Below are 20430 nucleotides of genomic sequence, written 5' to 3'. Positions count from 1 at the left end.
TTTATGAAATATGACATACATTCAGATCAGTGCTAAAATATGCTATTTTGTTAATGAGTAATTATGAAGTGAACACTCAAGTTATCACTATCTGGGTCAAGAAACAGAGCAGTGCTGATGCTCCAGAAGTGCCCCCGGTGTCTATCCCAAAGTCAGCGTTCTTCCTTCCTGGACGTAAGCACTAGTCTGATTCCATAGTAGTTGTTTTCACTTTTGTAATCTCTAAACAATAGTTTAATTTTTCCCATTTTGAATTTTACATAAATAGAATCATACATTGTGAATTTTAAAAATTTTCTTTTTGTCAACATTATGTTTGTAAGATTCATACATGTCCCGGTGTAGCTGTAGTCCAGTAACTTCTACTTGTGTATAGCATTCTGTTACATTACTTCATCACTATCTAATGACCCATTCTATTGTGAGTGGATATTTGAGTTGTTCCCTGGTTTTGGCTTACAAGCAATGAGACTCTGAACATTCTTATGCATGTGTGCTGGACCCAGAGGTAGAACTGCCGAATCCCAAGATGTGCCTGTGTTCCACTTGACTAGATATGATCTCCAAGTTGTTGTACCAACTTGTATTCCCACTAGAAGCAAATAATAGTGAGGGTGGTTCTGTATCCTTTCCAACACTTGATACTATCAGAGTTTACCTTTTTTTTTTTTTTTTTTTTTTTGCCAATAGTGTAGATACATAGTGATCTGTAATTGTAGTTTCAACTTTCCTTTCTCTCCCAGGTTACTAATGGGGTTGAGCACCTTTTCCTGTGTTCACTGACCATTTGAATTTTCTCCTTTGAGAATTGGTCAAGTTTTTTGGGTTTTTTTTTAGCCGATTTTTCTATTAAGTAGACTTTTTTTGTGTTGATTTATAAAAATTCTTTATACATTTAGTTTATCCTTCGTATATCATATGTGCTGCGAAGTGTCTTGGCTTGTCTTTCAGATTTTAATTGCAATTTATCAAATCCTTTATGGATGCTGCTTTATTGAACTGGTTAGTAAACCTTTCCCTAACCTGAAGTAATAAAGCTATTCTCCTATATAAAAATAATCTTTTTAGTTTTGCATTTCCCATTTAGGTCTTTAATCCATTAGAACTGATTTTTACATGACGTAAGGTATGCTTCCAATTTCATTAAAAATATGGATATTCAATTGTCCCAGCACTCTACACTGAAAAGGTTTTCCTTTCACCATCACTGTACAGCCATCACTGTCATAAATCAGGTGTCTGTGTGTGCATGAGTCTGATTCTGAACTCTATTCTGGATCATGGGTTTCTGTATTTATTCTGCCCCACACTACACTGTCTTAATTGCTGTATTTTGTAATAGATCTTAGTATCTGATAGAGCATGTTCCCTTCCCTCCCAGCCGCCTTCTTCAAGAAAGTCTTGGCTATTCTAGGTTCTTTATATTTCCATGTAAATCCCAGCGTCAACTTGTCAAGACCTCCCTTCCCCGAAAACACAAATCTTGTTAGAATTTGAATTGCGGTTGCATCGGATCTATAGATCAATTTGGGAAGAATGCCATCCTTCAAATATTTAATCTTCCAATCCATGAACATTAGGTCAAATTTGTGAAATGGGTTGTTGAAATATTCTATTGTATTACTGCTTTTTCCGCCTCAGTCTAATAGTCCTCTCAATTATCAATTATTTGATAATTATCAAGTATCCCATTATGATTATGGATTAAATTTTTTTCCTTTTACTTCTGTGAAATTTTGTTTCGTATTTTGAGGCTAGGTTAATATGGGAAAATATTTTGTAACATTATACTTTCCTGGTGGATTAAAACTTCTGTTACTATGAAGTGGTGTTCTACCTCTGGTGTTGCTCTTTGGTATTTTTATGCTACATCATTTTTGTTTATTTATATTTAATCTTTTTGTATCTTGTATTTATTTTAGCTATGTCTCTCGTAAACAGTATATGGTTGGAATTTTTCCTTTTATAAATTGTCTGACAGTCTTTGTTTTTTAACTGAAGTACTTACATATAACTACTGACATTCTGTTTGTCCCCTGTTATGTGTTTTTCCTTTTCCATCTCCTTTCTTGTTTCTTGACGGGTATTTAAAATAAGTTACTCTATTTTTTGCTCTACCTCCGATAGCTTGGAAGTTATACTCTTTGCTTCTCTTATTTTTCTGGCTACCCTAAAAATTTTATCAAGCAATCTTAACTTATCAAAGTCTGAAAGTTAAGCTATGTATTTGCCCTTCTCCTAAACCAAAGGCTTTAGAACACGGTAACTGCATTTAGCTGTCTTCCCAAATCACGTACTATTTTTTCATGCATTTTTATTCTATACTGTTTCTTGAAACTCCATGAGCTGTTATTATTATTATTATTATTATTATTATTATTATTATTATTATTATTATTATTATTATTATTATCAGCCAGCTATTAGTTTTATCCATATATTCCATAAACACTTTCTTTACTCTTCATCTTTCTTGAATCTCAGACCATCCAACTACACAAAGAACATTCTTTAGAATTTCCTTTAGTGAGAAGCTACTAGTGACAAACTGTTTTGCTAGACCATTTCTATTTGGAGCACATTTTCTTGAAAGATATTTTAACTAGGCACAGCCTTCTAGATTGTTATTTTCTTTCAGCACACGGAAGACATTCTACTCTGACTTCCATTGTTGCTTTGGGGAGGCTGATTTCTAACTGCTTTCTTTTAAATCTAAACAGAACCTTTTTCTTCCCTCTGCTGATTTTTAGGTTTTCTTTTTGTCTTTGGTGTTTTGCAGTTTTACTATGATGTGTCTAAGATTTTTTTTTTTAATTCATCCTGCTTGGGATTCATGGGGATTCTTAAATCTGTAAATTGGTCTCTTTTATCAATTCTGGAAAATTATCATTCATTATCTCTTCAAACACTGCCTCTGCCTGATTATCTTTTCCTCTCCTTCTAGGATTTTGAACAAATACATTTTAGACCCTTCATTCTGTTTTCATATTATATACACTTTTATGTATTCCTTACCTTTTTTTTGTCCCCATGGTAAATTTTGATAGTTCTGTTTTGTTTGTTTAACTTTTCTTCCAGGTCATCAGTTTTCTCTTTAGTTGGGTCTAAACTGCATATAACTCTCATCTTTTAAGTTTTTAATTTCAGTTGTTGCCTTTTTCATTTCTATAAGGTTCATTTTCTTTTCAAACCTGTCTGTCACTTTATGGGTTTCTGTTCCCTCCATATATATCTTTAAGCTAATCTTCTGCTTTCATAAATAGAGTTAGATTACTTCAGTTTTTAAAGGCTTTGTAGGTCTTTTCTTATCAGATACATTTCCTCTGGGTTTTCAGTTGTGGTGTTGAGATTACTTGTGTTTTTAATTATTTTTCACTGTGTGCTGGTAATTAAATTTGAAAGGTAATTCGTAGGAGTAATTTGAGGTTTGGATAAGTGACCTTCCTTCAGGCAGGATTTGGATTTGATTCTGTTAGTCACCTCAGTTCACTGTCACCCCTTAAATTCTTTGTCGCCCAAAAGAAACAAAACTGGTCTCAGAAACTTAATTTCTAGGGATCTATTCGGAGGAGCTATACTTATATAAAAATAAATTTATTCACAAAGATATTCAAAGCAATGTTAGCATAGCAAAAGATTTAATAACCTTTATGTCCAATACCAGTGGAATGGTTAAATAAACTAGATGAAAAAGTACATAGATACTAAAATGATGTTAATGTAAGCTATATTATATCATGGAAAAATTCTTGATAATTAAGTTAAAAAGAGATAAAAATTACAATTATAATATAATTCCAAGTGTGTTAACAAAAACCTGTGCTTAAAAACTCTAGAACAATGCTGTCTAATGGAACTTTTATTACCATAACATTTTTCTGTATCTGCCCTGCAATATGGTTGCCATTAGTCAAGCTGTTTAGCATTTGAAATGTGACTAGTGTGACTGAAGAATTACATTTTAATTTTAATTATTTTAAATTTAGATAGCCATGTGGAGTATTTGCTACCATACTTGGCAGTGCAGATCTAGGTAATATTGAAATATTAATAAATATTAATAATGATTTTTGGGATGTGGGTGAGACTTCTAGTGATTTTCTCCCATTCTTTTTAGTTTTTAAAGGCTTCCAAATTTCCTTACTATACAGCTATCACATTTTTAAGTAAAAGGCTTTAACTAAAATAAACCTTCATAAAATGTATGTAAAGCATTATTATAAAGTATAGTAGAAGTTAAAAGGCCAAGTCTGTACCAGTTCTTTTTGACAAATAGCTAAATGTGTCATGTAGCCAAGCTGCCTTATTCATCATGATAGCTTTTATACTTTTAGGTCAAACTGATTTTTAAAGAGTAGGGTATTAAAAATTACAAGCTAATTACCTTTCCACATGCTATCCTAGAATCACAACAAAAAATGGATATATTTTTTTTGTCTAGTTGAAAATGAGATGGCTCTTCCTCATCTGACTCTTTTTCTGGAATATCCATGGAAAGTTGGTAAGAAATTGTTTTAAAGTGCTTTGTATCTAATGGGAAAAGAATCACATGAAAGTACATACATGTTTTACATTTTCCAAAACCACTCTCCTAAAATGAAATTTCAAACTCTCTTACAAATGCATTGATTCATCTGACATTTTTTTTAATGGGAGAAAAATGAGAACCTTCATTAAATTAAATTGAGGGCTCTCTTTTGTTAAAAAAAGAGAACATTCCTTTGCTGAAAGAACAAAAATGATGATTTCCATTCCATTCTGGCCTTAGTTCTCATAGGAAACAGTTGAACACAAAGGAACTTTGCACTAGGGATTTAGTTTAAAAATACACACACACAATATATCTATCTTCTCTAAGTATCTTTTCAATAGCTCTGAGTGGTAGAGGAGGAGCCCGTTGCTTAGAAAGATTAAATAATTGGGCAGCCTCTAAGGAGAAAAGCAGGGGTATAAATCCAGAACTTCTGATGCTAAAGTCAGGGCTCCTTCAATACCACCAGCACGACAGCTTTACTGGCCAGCCGACTGACAGGGCCGGGCCATCTGTAAGACAGGAATCTGATTTGTTTTTGGCAGATTTTCCATATCCCAGCTTGAAGACAAAAATGGAGTGTGTGCTGGATAAAACGAGAGACGGTGAACTCAGAAGCTCTTTACAGCTGTCTGTGAAGGGCTCTATGGATGTTGCTGATTTATTTCAATCAGTAACGACGGTGAGTTGAACGCTTAAAAATTTCAGCCAGATTTTCTGAGCCATTTCAACCAATGCATTGACTGAAGTGAAAGTTTTAAATATTGTTTTTTAAATATGCCAGTTTTAGCTCTTGATCAAGCATATGAGCTTTCTGAGGTATAACTGTATATAACATGCGCGTCAATGAACTTACCTTCTTCGGAGAAACTAGTCTGTTGTTTTAATACTGCATAGTGTTTGGCCATTTGTCGCTCCTGTTTTCTACAAAATCAAAAAATATGCATAAATCGGAAATGTGTTTGAAGCTTAAAACAGTATACTATAAATTTTTACTATTCAAATACCATTTCTTACTATTTTTATGTTATTACTTATAAATACAGTCATTTAATCAGTGTGCGTATTTTTCTACTCTGTTTAGTGGACAGATTTCTCTAATGTGGGAATTCTGAATTGCCCTGGGAATTTGGGATTGGTAAATTTCTGCTGTAAGTCAGTGTGTTCACTGAGTTTCTGAAAGCTTCTGACTTTCATCACATCCACCAGGAACTGTAACAGGTTTGCTTTGACCAATTCTTACTTCTTCACTGGGACCACATCTTCAAAATTTATCTATTTTGAGAAAGCGAGGTTCATTTTACAAAAAGCTCTCTAATTAAGTAGGACAAAAAGCTCTTTAATTAAATGGGCCTCTCTGAGTTCAATATCAAAGGCTCAGCATTACCTCCACAAAGCTTTTTCCTTTGCTTTGAGTCTGTCGACTTCACTGCCGTGAGCGGCATGCGGGTCAATACAGATTAATTCAGCTTTAGAGGTTTGGATTTTTTGTTTTTCCTCTGAGATGTAGTCAATCAGATTTTGGAAATAACTACAACAAGAGGTCTGAAAAACAAAGAGGTCATTTTCATCTTACCAGTACTGGATGAAGATAATTACAGGAGGGAAAAAAACCAAAAATTGGCTAATAGGGTTTTAGATAACAATCTATTGTAACATTTTTTGGTAACAGCTTTATTGAGATATAATTCACATACCATACAATTCATTTAAAGTGTACAATTCAATGGTTTCTAGTATATTTACTGAATTGTGCAACCATCACAAGAATCAATTTTAGAACATGAAACCTGTATCCATTAACAGTCCCTCCCTGTCTTCCTCTCCTCTCCGCCCCTGGCAACCACTCACCTACTTTCTGTCTCTATAAATTCACCTATTCTGTACAGTTCATGTAAATGGAATTATATGACATGTGGTTCTTCTTTCACTTAGCATAATGTTTTCAAGCATAATGTTTTTATTTATACTGTAGCATGTATAAGCACTTCATTCCTTTTTATGGCTGAGTAATAGTTCATTGTGTGGACCCTCCCCGTTTATCTACCCATTTATCTGTGGATGAACATCTGGGTGTTTTCACCTTTTGCCTGTTATGAATCATGCTGCTGTGAACATTTGTGTACCAGTTTCTGTGTGGACATATGCTGTCAATTTTCTTGGGTATTTATAATACCTAGGAATGGATTGTTTGTTGGGTTATATGGTAACTGTGTGTTAAACTTTTCAAGGAACTGCCAGACTGTTTTCCAAAGCGGCTGCACCATTTTCTGTTCCCCTTCAGCGGTGTATGAGGGTTCCAGTTTCTCTGTGTCCTTGCTAACACTTGTTATTATCTGTCTTTTTGGTTCTAGCCATCCGAGTGTGTGTGAAATGGGATCCCGTTGTGCGTATGAGTTGCAGTCCCCCGACCACTAACACATAACCCTTTTCAGGATGGCAACACGGGGAAAGATGCAGAAGAAAATACCACATCTATTTAAAAGCAGAGTTTAAAAATGACACTGTTTCCTCAGTAAACCCGCTTTAGAACTTACATGTTCTGCTAGTTCAGAGTTATTGTAGTCAGAGGAAACATCCACACTGGAAAGAAATGTTCTTAGGTCGCTCCCGCAGAATTCACACTTGGGTGATACCTCCTCCTCTTCTTCCTTCAGAGAGGAGAAAAAAAAATGAAGACATGCCCACAAGGAGGCCCAGAACCTCTCAGAGCAGTAGCAGCCAGGGCCCTGGGCAGGGCCAGCGAGTGTCCGGTCCAACGACAGTGGGGTGAGGGCGGTACAGACCTACCTGAGAACTCTTGTCAGCCCATGAGGGCTCCCAGAAGCAGTCGGGAGGGAGCTTTCAGGGGCTGAGGTCCTCTGCTAGAAGGCACCAGACCAGCAAGATCTGTATATTCCAGTGATGAGACATCACTTCTAGTCAAGGGCTGGTAAGGACTGAGGAGGCCGAGGTGGTTTGGGGGCCCCTCTCCGGTGCAGCTCACCAGGGCCCCGCTGAGCCCCTAGGAGCTGCGTGAGTCCTTGGGCTGCCTCCTTGGTGTAAGAAGAATGTTGCAGAAATGACTTCACTGTTGACATCAGGGTCCCTTGTTGAGGGGGATGTACAGTGTGTGACCAGATGTGGGAGACAGAGGACAACACATACTTGACTTTGTGTAAATGGTCTCAGGTGTTTGAATACCATATACTCTTTCAAGAAGTGTCAGATAAGAAACAGTTGTGACATGACTATGTTGGCACTATTTACAATGGTCCACTTTCTAAAATAAACTAGAATCCTTTCTCAAGGGAGGCCCAGCTGAGTCACTGAATTCTCCTGGCTGTGCTGTGAAGGTAATCCAGGAGGGGGAAGGGAAGCCGAGGGAAGCAAGAGGAGACGGGGCGTGAGGGGCACAGGTGACTCGGTGCGGGGTGGATGCACCACGGCCCTGTTAGTGATCTGAGGTCATGGCTGTGACTGCGGAGGCTCCTGGGCAGGTGAGCAGCCAAGCCTCGGCACAGGCCTCCAGGAGAAGACCCAGGACGTGACTTGCAGGTCATGAAATTACCAGGGCATCTATATTGCCATGGAAGCCATTCTCTGGGACTGGCAAAATGGCCACCTGGGGCCAAAGGGTGACTGAGATGGCCAGGAACCCCAGAGTAATGTCCAATATCTTTAGGTCACTGAAACCACCCAGTAGTAAGTACTGCACATCTCTGCAAACAGAACCCTTAGGGAGGAAAGCCTTGTAATACAGGGATGGTGGGGATGAATCTAGGATCTACCAAATGATGGAGCGGGCACACAGAACTTGGCAGTGCCTGGCCAGCTATAGCCTGTCCCACACCAGCATCTTGGTGGTGAACTCCGTCCATGGTCCCTTTACCCCATCACATGGGGCAAAGCAAGTGGAGATACTTCAAAAAATCACTAGTGGGGCTGGAATCTGCACCTCAAGAGGGCGTGGCTGCTGCCACCCCTGAACTTGACCAGTGTCAAGGCCCATCTCAGAAGACCTGAAAGGTCTGTCCGGGATGCGGGCGGCGTCAACCCTGCCCAGGGGCCAGTGCAGGGACGACTCAGGGCAAGAAAGGCCACAAGGCCTTCCTCGTATTCAGGCCCATCTCTGGGCATCAGGGGAAGAAAGCTCAAGAAACTTTCTGGATATAAGCCTTTGTGCTTCAGAAAAAGGAAGGTGTTGTGTTTGAAGAAAGAATTTCAGCCTGCAGTCTGGAAGGTGACCATAAAATTTAGAACCCTGGGCAAATATGAACAGTAAATGCTGACTCATCACGCAATGAGATGTATTTAATGTGTCACCACATGTTATAATTGCATAGTTCAGTGTGCTGCACAAAATGGCAATGAACAGCAACCACCTCGGGGCACCCCCACAGCATTCCCGTCAACTCCTGCACACACGTCTGTGACGCCCTGCCTCGAATGATTGGTGTCTGTTATTTTCAGTGAAGAAGCCTGCACCTGTAGGGGACCCCAGAGAGTAATCAAGGAGGTTCCCACCTGGGGGGTGTGCAGCTCTCTGCACATGGCCATGCTGTCCAAGTTTGGACGTAATCATACCATCAGTCAGTCCTTCGCCCTGCTGGAGAAGCAGGGCGATGTGCATCCTGTTGGAATGACTAAGGTGACCCCTCCCTCGCCCATGGAATGCAGATGTCAGTTGGTCACTTAGTGTGATCAAATACAGCTAATGTTCATGTACATGTCCAGGCTTTATGGCCACTCTTATGGGTTGAATTCCTAACCCCTGGAACTTGTGGCCTTATTAGAAAGGGGTCTCTGCAGATGTAAGATGAGGTCATGAGGGCAGGCACTAATCACCACTAATGTGGTATCGCTGGGGAAGAGGGACATTTGGACACAGACACACTGAGCCTGCTGGGACAACCGAGGCAGAGGCCCGAATGACTCAGCTGCAAGCCAAGGAAGCCAGGGATTGCCGGCTGCTACCGGACACCTGGGAGAGGCAAGGAGGATCTCTTCCCTCTAGGCTGGACTTGCTAACACCTTGATTTTGGACTTCCAGCCTTCAGAACTGTGAGACAATACTTTCCTATCACTGTAAGCCACATAGTTTGTCGTACTTTGTCACAGCAGCCCTAGGAAATGGATACAGCCACCCTGTGTAAGGGCCATTCCATGTACATGAGCTCTTTGGCTTTTTGGGGGGTGGGGGGAGATAATTAGGTTTATTTACTTATCATCATTTTTCAGTGGAAGTACTGGGGATTTAACCCATGACCTCATGCATGCTAAGCATGTGCTCTACCACTGAGCTATACCCACCCCCTTTGCCTTTTTTTTAAAGATACGTTCACTGTCTTTTGTGCAATTCATAATGTAACTTTTTACCATTAATTACAGTAAAAATTAAAAAAATAATAATATGAATGAAAATCACCTTGAACTTAATGCCTAAATTGGAACTCTCTTGCTTGAATGTCAAAATGGGTGGTGGCCCGACGCTGGGTAATGTTCTCAGAGAAGGCTCAAAGAGTTTTATGAAGTCTTCCTTAAACTAAATTTAAGAGAGAGAGAAAAAAAAAATTGAGTAAGTGATTTTTACTATGAGTACAGTGTACTAGATGGACTGATAAATATTTCTTACCTCCAGCTCACATAAAATACTTAGTTTTGGCTCTTCTGGATTAATTACCCATTTTGCTGAAGAAAAAAAGGATAGATTTAGAAGGAAAGTTTAAAACTGTTGTGCAGTGTGTTCCATTTTCTCTAGTTTGAAGATCCTAGCCCATCTCTCTCTCTCTCTCTCTCTCTCTCTCTCTCTCTCTCTCTCTCTCTCTCTCTCTCTCTCTCTCTCTCTCTCTCCCTCTCTCCCTCTCTCCCTCTCCCTCTCCCTCTCTCTCTCTCTCTCACAAACACAGCACGCACAGTCTAAATGCCCTGAAACCCTACGTTAACCACCTTCTTGTACGTATTCTGAGGGAAGCTCTTTTCTAAAGGGGCTGGGCACCATTCAAGTTAAGGCTGGCTCCCTCAGGGCAGGTTGCTGTTGTTAGCAGAGGGGATGATGCCAGACATCCAGTTACCTCTTAACTTAGAAGCTAGATTTTCAGGTTCATCTTCCTTCTTCACAGAGGGCATTTCCTTCTCTGCAAAAAGAGTGTACATTTGTCATCTCTCCTGACAAAGGAGGAAAGGAGCTTAATATAAAAGAATATATGCCTCTAGGAAAAATAAGTGACCTTGTTGTGTTTGTTTTATATTTTAATTTTTTTTTTGTTGCCCCAAATAGCATTTTATCAACAGTAAGTAACAAACAGAGGAGACTCACCACTAATGTAGCACATTAAGAGATGTTTCCTTGCTGCTTTCTAGCCTTAGGATACTACACGAATGCATATTTTACTTGATTATAATCATAGTTTGCAGACCTTCTAGTTTTCTGCCTTTTAAAAGTACTATTCTATCTAGTTTATGACTATTATTCTGTAAAATATTTTTCAGGGAGAAGAATGCTGGAGCAGGGGTTGGCGGGGTCCAGTTTAAGACAGTGAACTAAACCATCTGGGTAATTCCCTCTGCAGATTCCAGGGCAATACTGGAAATGGGGAAGACAATCATCAACACACAAGCCACTTTGAGTAATGTCTATCTAGAAGGTTAGACGCACAGGACTGGAATGATGCAAATCCAATCAGAACCACCTACAGTAGGCCAGGGGTAAAGGGAAGGGGTGGACCTGCACAGCCAGGGCTGGCGCTGGAGAAAGAAATGGGCTTCAGAAGATGACACACTTCCTATGTGAAGCAGCATCTGAAGAAATTTAAAATCATTTTAGGCATCTTGTCAGACAGAGATGCCAGCACAGGTATGAAAAATAAAGAATGAACAATGATTTTCATGAAGGCATCGTTCGTTATAGGGAAGAGGTCAAGACACCAAACCAAACCAAACAGCCCTGAAACATCTAACAATCAGATGTATTACATACGTCACTGTAACTGTATGTATATAAGGGGATACTGTGCAGTCATTTCAAAGAATTAGATCAATCTTTGCTGACGTGGATACTCTGCTAAGTAAAAAATTCAAAGAAGAGATAAAACTGCTGTTATTCACAGGAAATGTAGTTATCTAGTAGACTTTCAACTGATAAACTATTAGAATAGGAAGGTTCAGTAATGGGGATCAGAGACAAGATTAATACATTGAAATTAATAGTATTCCTATAAACTAACAATAACCAACTAGGAAATATAGGAAAAAAGATTCTAGTTGTTACATCAATAAAAAACTATAAAATACCTAAGAATAAACTAATGAGAGTTGCATATGAGTCCTATATGAAAAAAGCACATAAAAGATAATCTGAAAAATGTGAAAAGGTACACCAGGTTCCTGCTGTCAAAGTAATCAAACGGGGAGGCCATTAGATGAGGTGGCCCTAATGCCTCGGCAGCCAAATTGGAAGCAAGGCAGAACCAAAGCCAGAGTCAGTTCCTCAAGGTTGAGGACAGCCAATCACAAACAGCCAACCGGGCTTTCCCCAAGTAATACATCCTTGAGCAATAGCCAATCAAATGCTTTCCCTGCTTTGCCCCCTTGTCTTCTCTATGGAAACCTCTCCTTAGCTCTTGTCTGTGGAGTGCTCCTAACCACTTCTGGTTTGTTGCTGCCCAGCTCCAATCCATGTCTGCTCATATGAACTCTTAAACATTTGAAAATGTCTCATTTCACCTTTTAATGCTACAAAGCAAGACCAAAGCCTCAACTTGTCAAATCCCACTGAAAAACTGTGTCACAATTATACTGACTATATAGGTTCATTTGGGAATAATTAAAATCTTAATATTAGGTTTAATATTATGGTAATATTTAATATTAATTGTACATCTTATGTTTAGTTTTTATGTTAGATCGCTTCACTCCTCTGTGGGAATGCTCCAGTGACTTCCCGTTTCATTTCCATTGAACAGGATTTGGCCCTCATTGTCTCTCTGACCTTACCCCTAGGAGTCACCTCCTTATTTACTCCACTGCAGCCACACTGGCTGCCGCCTTGTTCTAGAAGGAAGCACTTGCTCTTCCCTGTGCCCGGAACACTCTTCCACCAGAGATCATCATGGCTCTCTCGCCTCCTTGAGGTCTTTACTTAAGTATTTCACCTTCTCGGTGAGGATTTCCCTGAGTGTCCCATGTAAGCTTGCACCCATCTGCCCAGCATTTTCCATCCCTCTCCCTGGTTTATTTTCCCCCTTAGCACTACATCATCTAATGTTTTATATATTTACTTCTTTTGTGTATTATTTATCTCACTGTCACCTCCACCTCCCACACTTTTTATGGAAGATCACTGAGACGGGGGTTTGTCTGCTTTGTTCATTGCTGTTTCCCTAGAACAGGAAACTGACCTATGACAGGTGCTTGGCATGTGGTGTGTGCTCAGGAAACATCTGATGAATAAGTGACATAACATAAAACAAATATTAAAGGTGAAAGGAAAGGCTATTCATAATGATTACCTCTGAGGAATATATTGGGATCAGTTAAGATTTTAATGTTTACATTATATTTTTCTTTTTAAATAATTTTTATTTTATTTTTTAAAGGAATGTTTTTTCTCTTTTGGAGGGGGCAGGTAATTAGTTTTATTTATTCATTTACTTTTTTTTAATGGATGTCCTGGGGATTGAACCCAGAACCTCATGCATGCTAAGCATGAACTCTACCACTGAGCTATACCCACCCCCCGATGGCAGATTACTTCTTGATGTGAACACAAATGCTACCATTTATTAAAATCTCAGTGCCAAGGAATTTAAATATTAACTCTTATTTTGATCTTCATAACAGCCCTGTGACAGAAGGATTATTATGGCAACAGATGAAGAAACAGAGGCAATGAGGTTAAGTGACTTGTCCAATGGTCACAGTGTTAGTTTGTGTCAGGACTGGGACTCAAACCTAGCTCTGATGGCTGCCTACACCAGGGCTCTTTCCAACGTGCAATCCCATCTCCCAAACCAAACTACTCACGCAGCTGCTCTGTGCTATACAATTCTTGAAGCCAACTTTCTTCTGTTTGTACTGACATTGGGTTTCTTAGATACAAACTGTGACGGGTAGTCCTGAAATTTAGAGAAGATGTTAGTTTTTGGTATACCTATACAGTTGTTAGCGGTTCTTCTAATTATAGTACATTTGACAATCAAATGACAGATGTTCATAGAAGATCCTGATTTCTTTTTTCTTTAAAATATTTTCTTCCATTCTTACGTCTTCAGTAAAATCAGGCACAATGTATTTGTGTCACATCTGTTCTTTGCATAATACTCCTTTTTTAAATCTTGGAGACTCCAAATACCATATTATTTCCCTCAGGGAGTAAATTACTACCCCTCTGTGTATGTCTGTTGGTGGTGGTGGTGGTGATGATGGTATGTATGTTTAAACAGTTACTTGAATTTAAATTAGAACATATTGTTCATTTAAAAATAGCTTTATAATAATCCAGGCTTTTTTTTAAAGGGCTGAAGTTAAATGCATTGTAATTAAGCAACTGTATTTTTTCTGCAAGTAGTTTAATCAGTTATTTGAGTTACTGTGGCATGACAAGAAGCAGGAATGTTTTGACTTTTACTAGCTAAAATGACTATTACTGGTAACAAGTGAACAATAACTAATGCTTTTCAAGTGCCTTTGCCTCTTTGAATTTTAATTTTTTTGCCACAGTTTGCTGGCTCTTCTAAAATGATCAAACACAAATTTTCCAAATAATAGAGTCAACTTGAGGATTGTTACTTTTTCACCTTTCTTAGTTCTCTTAGTCTCCACCTTACGTTTTTGATGCTTTGTTCCTTGGCACATTGTGTGTTTTGTAGGGTGTTTTAATTCTGAAATGGCTGTGTCCTGTAATGGGTGGAGAACTCCTCTGCATAAGCCACTTGAGCAAGTGTTGGGGGGAGTCCTATTTCTCTGACCTCCCAGGGCAACAAGTTATGGGACCAAGAGTAAAGGAACACTGAAGATCAGTCCCTAGACAACATTTTATGTTTGAGTCTTTTCCCAATTCAATGGGTAACAAAATCAATACATTACTCATCTAGGTCTCTTTGCCTTCCTTAAACCAACACCATAGATTGTTTCTGAAATTCTATGTAAAAACAGCAGATAACTGAGGATAAGAACAAAATTAACATTTACGGAGAACTTACTGTGTAGTAGTAGATACAACAGTAGATACATGTGCTTTACTCACATTATTTCATTTATCTTTACAAAGATGAATTGAGGTGGGAATTAGTATTTCCTTCGCACAGACAAGGAAACTGGGGCTCTAGGGACCTCTTTCAAAATCAGGCATGGCTGATGCAGAAGGGCCCAGGCCTGGTTGATTCCAAAACCTGTGTTTTCTTTGCATTCATCTGCCTCCTAAAGTTTGCCCCATTTTTAATCAAAATAGTAATGGGGCAGTTAAAGGTAGAGGTTGAGCCAACATTGGTTGCATTTTTATGACTTTTTAGGAGGGATTTTCTTAAAAATAGAATCTCACCAAACTCACCCAGAGAATGCTTTGAAATATAAAAGAAGTATCTTCTTAGGAATATTTATGAGGAGAAATTAAGAATTTGATCTAGGAAAGAGAGGTTCCCATGTAATAGGAAGTCCAGGTCAAGATGGCACCTGAGCACATAATTCTCCTGTTCCTTTCCAAGATCTTACTAACAAACACTTAAACACACACAAAGAGTAGCCCTGGAAAACAAGAAAGGGGTCATCAGTAGACAAGTAATACTGAAGAAGACCTTAAAAGGAAGAAAATAAGTGGCCTCAGGCTGATGGAAAACGAGAGCAGAGACCACCAGAGCTCAAGATAAGAGAGATAATAAGTGAAGTTCTTCCCAAGGGAACTTCAGAGGAGCTCCTAGCCTAGACAAGACCAAATGCAGAGAGAAGGAGGCTGCGGACTGTCATCAGAGTAGTTCAAGGAGTGAACATGGAACAGCTGGCGTTGGCAGCAGTTGTTTTTATTTCCAGATGAAGCCCACAGAACTGTTTTCTAAAAAGAGTGGGCAGTCTTTCTGGGGAGGTTTTAGGTCTGAAAGAGCTGCAGAGCACAGGATGAGGGGCTCAGAAACGGCCCAACAGGCTTGGGTGAGAAAGGAGGAAGGGGCAGTCCACCAGGAAAGAAATGCGTAAGGAACTCCAACCACACAGTAAAGCGTCCGCAGGCTAACTCTAGTAGTACGGGGGGTTTTCTGCTTGCGGTGCCTCTGCCAACGCCCCCGCCCCGGAAGCCGCCGTGACGCGCCCCGCACCCCCACCCCCCCCACGCAGGACTCACGGACCACCCTCCCCTGCCAGCCCTTTAAGGAAACGGAACTGCTTAGCTGCAGAGGGTCCCCGTGTTAGCTACCTACCAGTCATTTATCGATAAATACAAATGGATGACCAAGGATTACCAGTGACTTAAAGACAATCAGTAGCACGAAGAAAGGGCAAGATAAACAGAACGACTGGTCCTGAAAGAAAAAAGAAGAAATTCAAAGAACAAAGGAGAATTTAAGTATAAGAGTACCCTCTAAAAAATTTAAACAATAAAAGAGTACCCCAGAAGAGATATTAAAACACGTACACACACAACTATTTTGAACAGCAATAATCAGAGAATAAGAACTGGTTCTTGGAAATTACAAGTATGAACCCCCAAATTAAAAATTCTGTACAAAGGCAGCAGAGTAGCATGTAAACACCAAAAATCTTGAAGATATCCAAGCGGTCCAACAGCTATCCAGCAGGCGTTCCGAAGGAAAGAATAGAGACAACGAAAGGGAGGAAATAGTGAAATATCAGAAGGGTGTGAGAAGCAGACTGATCAGTCGTACTGGATACTAGAAGGCAACGAAGCAGTCTTCAGAATTCTGCGGGAAAATGGTTTTAAACCTATTCCTTTATGCCAGGTTATATTATTAATAAAATATGACGGCAAAAGGAAGAAATGTCAAGACAGGTAAGAACTCAGAAATTGACTACCCATGAGATTGATACGAAATAATAACCTGAGGAGTTTCTCCAGCTAAAAGAAAGAAATATGGAAATCAAGAATGTATGGCCAAACTGAGAGTTGAAAAGTTCTTTTAGGAACCAAATTTTACAGACATAGAATTGCATTTTCTTGTGCTTGAATGTAGTCACTTTGGTTCTTAGCATAAAATTATGAGTATTGGTTATTGGCTTTCAATTTTTAGATTCAATCTGTACACAAAGCACTAAGCTAATTATAATTACAAAACATACAAACATAATAAAACCGGGCAAAGTAACATGTCTTTACATGAATATATATTATACATTTTAATGAAGTTTGTTATACAATTTATTGTTAATTGGGAGAGAAAAGGGGAGAGGAGAGATAGAAGGAAGTTAATAGAAAGGCATTAAGGTGTTAATTTTTCAAAATAGAGTTAACAGTCACAAAAATTCATGAATCAAGAAGTAGAGGTTTAAATACTTTAAAGTCCTAAGGTTAGAAAAACTAAAAATAATCTACCTACCAAAACTGAAGAGGAGGGAAGTAGAATGAGTTACATTGATTAGCTTTCATGATGGGAAGTCAACAGTTATGTCAAAATAAATCAAGGAATGACAATATGCTATTTAAATTATACTAGAAACAAAGTTAACGGTGTGTTAACTGGAGTGAGTGGGAGTAGGGAGTGGAGAAGGGAATGGAGAGTTTAAATTTTATACCTTTGTATACTTTAATGTTTTAACCATCTATATAATCTTTTATTAAAATGTTGAATTTAAAGGATAAATAAAAACACATGAGTGGGACAGAACAATTCTCCTTCTGCCTAAAAATTGCTTATAAAAGCAAAACTTAGGTGAATAATAACATGAGATTGTGGACTCATATTTGGCGTGAGATTTCAGGGAAGATTTATAAAGATGTTCCAAAAGGTGTTTCTCTCGTGTCTTCCTATTATGGTTAAAAGTGTTTGAAGGCTAATAGCAAGAACAACAAGAAAAAGAAAGGATCGTACTGTCCATTCTCCACAGGTGTCCCTGATCACTCTTGAATTTAGCCAATAGAGACTTAACATCCTAAAGTTTCATAGCACTTACATAGCATACCGTTATGATATGTTATACTAATCAATAGACATGTCATCTCTCCAGGTAGGAATTAAGCCAGAGATGGGTAGGGACTCTGTCTCCTCCAAAATGTCTACCAGTGTAGATTTAAAAACAAAACAAAACAAAACTTTTTGAATAAATTGGTTATAAATACTCTGGATGATTTTGCTCTACTTCCTGACATGTTTATCCAAAAAGTAAGCATCATCATTCAAAACATAATAATATAAAAATTGAAAACATTTTCTTACCTATCAAAATTCACTTCAGATATGTCTTTCCTAAATGTCTGAAATATTTTAGGAAAACCTGTTGAATGAAACATTAAACAATTTACCCATTCCCTTTAAATCAGTGGTTCTCTAAAGGACAGTTTTGCCACCGGTAGACATTTGGCAATGTCTAAAGGCATTTTTGAGTGTCACAAAGCCAGGCATGGCTAATGGCATAGTCAAAAGTAGACGCCAGGGATGTTGCTAAACATCCTACCCTGCGGACAGTTCCTCCCCCCACCCTCAACACATGCGCTCCTACAAAGAGTGATCCTGACCCAAATATCAGTACTGGAAGATTGACAAACCTATCAAAGTAACTGCTCTGCCTCACTTTTTTAAGAAAGTGGTTGGAGTGGTTTCAGCACAGGAAATTAAGCACAAAAGTGAATTGTTTTTTACAGGACTGTTTTAGTAGCACAATACCTTTAAGGCAATACTTCTACTGCAGGAGTGGCACGTGGGAGGAGGGGCAGAGAATGAGAGGACTCGATCACTGTATTAATGTAGACGTAAGTGTTATAAAATGAGCCCTCTGTACAGCACTGCCTGTTTCCAGTTTTATGAGGCGTTTCACCTTTATCCTAAATTGTGAACCATCATAACCACTCAGCAAAAGATTTCAGTGTCTTTGACAGAAGGGACTGAGATAGGAGTGTGTGTGAAGTGGTGTAGTGGAAATAGACACCCAGGTGTACGGGAGTAATTGGACCTAATTGGACCAGCTCTCCCCCAGGGACAGGGACGCCTTCCAGGACGGGGGGGGGGGGGGGGGGCGCTACTTTTCTGGGAGAAGATGGTGGAGGGCGTGCTCTCGCTGTCTGGCGGGGTCTGGCTCCACGTCAGGCTCTGCGTCGGGCTGAGCGTCGGCGGCGTCGGGCTCAGGCTGGGGCTGATGACGCTGGTTAAGCGGGGGCGAAAGGCTCTCTGGTCCTCCTCATTGCCTTCACCGAGTTCCAAAAACTTCCAGAACTCATCGCTGAGCTTCCCATGGACCTCCAGCTCCCCCTCCACGTCCGCAGCCTCCTTGTCCTCCTTCTCCTCTTCCTCCTCCTCCTCTTCCTCCTCCATCACCTCCTCCTCCTTCTCGTCCGTAACATCCTCGTCCTCGTTCTCCTCCTGGTCCTCGTCCTTCTCAGGCTTTCTGAAGCTGCCATGCGAGTACATGTTGGCCAAGGCGGGCGGGAAGCGGGATCACGGCTAGCGCGGCGGACACCGGCGGGTCCCAGCTTAGGGGCGAGCCGGCACCCTTTTGTGCGTCCGTCTCCCTGGGCGACCGCCTGCCGCTCGGCCCCCAGACTCGAGATTAAAGCCGCAGAACCCCTGGGCGGGGAGAGGGGCGTAGGGGAGGAGGGGAAGAGAGCTGCCAGGCGAAGCTAGGACTCCTGCAAGCTTCATTCGCACTGCTCTCTTGAGTCTCAGAGAATCCTAGCAGTCTGCGGGGACTATCTATCTCCCCTTTCAATTTCTCTCGATTCCTTTGGAGCCAGTCTTTTCAATTAAAAAAAAAAAATCTTTTCTAAATTGAGATGTGGTTGATTCACAATATTATATTAGTTTCAGGTGTACAACATTGAAAATTTTTATAGGTCATACTCCATTTAAGTTTATTATAAACTATTGTAAAGTCAGTCTTTTTTTTTTTTTTTTTTTTTTTTGGAGTTGGGTAGGGGAGTGGCTACTAGAGGTGGACACCCATAAGGCCACTTGGTGTTGCTGAGCTGGAGTTTGGTTTTGGAGTGGACAGATGCCTGTTGAAACTTATGATAAAACTTTATTTACAAAAACTGGCACCAGTCCTTGGTCGTAGTTTGTAAATTTGATAAAAAAAAAAAAACTACTGCCTTAAATATTATTTATCTTGATTATGAGATTTTTGGCGCCCCCTTGCATTTTGCACCTGAGAGAAGTGCCTTAGTCTGGTCCAGGGCCTGCTTGATGCTTGTTTCATCCATCTGTCCTAAAGGTGGAGGAAGTCTGAGGCATCTGGCCACCTAGGCATCACCTGCATCTTTCTGGGCCTTTGTTTTCAGCTCCTTGTACTTGTTACCCTCGAAAACTGGAAATGAACTCAGGTTGGGCTGCTGGCTCAGAAGCCAGTGTTTTGAGAGACAAGGGTTGGTGGAAAAAGAAGGATATTTTGTTCAGGAAGCTAACAACCTGGGGAGATGGCAAACTAGCATCCCCCAAACTATCTCCCAGTTGCCAGTCAGCGGGCAAGAGCTTTTAAAGGAAGGCTTTCAAGGATGTGCAGGCAGGGGCTACGTGCAGAACAGCACAGTCAGCTCCAATAGTCATCTTCAAACTGGTCATACTTTGTTCTGGTTAGTGCCATCTTGATTGTTTTAAGTGCAGTTAATCTCAGCTCTAGCGTTGGTTTAGTCCCAGTCCTTGAGGCCAGTACGTGGAATTGTGCTAGCCGTAGACTCAGTGCTGCTCAAGAGGGAGCAGTTTATGTCATAGCTACAGTCTGGTCAACACACAATTAGCTTTTTCCTTCTGGTGGCAGTTGTAGGATCT

At 39.8% G+C, this 20430-nt stretch overlaps 1 protein-coding gene across 1 annotated transcript in view; it reads right to left on the bottom strand.

The window, feature by feature from the left end:
• ERICH6 (glutamate rich 6) overlaps window positions 1-19077 on the bottom strand; it is a 31586-nt gene extending 12509 nt beyond the window's left edge. Inside the window, exons 1-10 of the mRNA XM_032483731.1 lie at window positions 18693-19077; window positions 17890-17947; window positions 13535-13626; window positions 10585-10647; window positions 10146-10201; window positions 9939-10055; window positions 7069-7182; window positions 5919-6076; window positions 5388-5455; window positions 4385-4530 (exon numbers count right to left, since the gene is read on the bottom strand). Coding sequence (XP_032339622.1) covers window positions 4385-4530; window positions 5388-5455; window positions 5919-6076; window positions 7069-7182; window positions 9939-10055; window positions 10146-10201; window positions 10585-10647; window positions 13535-13626; window positions 17890-17947; window positions 18693-19077 — 1257 coding nt within the window. The remainder of the gene's footprint in view (window positions 1-4384; window positions 4531-5387; window positions 5456-5918; window positions 6077-7068; window positions 7183-9938; window positions 10056-10145; window positions 10202-10584; window positions 10648-13534; window positions 13627-17889; window positions 17948-18692) is intronic.
• Window positions 19078-20430: the final 1353 nt, after the last annotated feature.

This window comes from Camelus ferus, chromosome 1 (assembly GCF_009834535.1).
Source record: "Camelus ferus isolate YT-003-E chromosome 1, BCGSAC_Cfer_1.0, whole genome shotgun sequence".
Classification (NCBI taxonomy): domain Eukaryota; kingdom Metazoa; phylum Chordata; class Mammalia; order Artiodactyla; family Camelidae; genus Camelus; species Camelus ferus.
The sequence above is the reverse complement of the archived record's forward strand: the minus strand, read 5'-3'. Positions and strand labels throughout refer to the sequence as shown.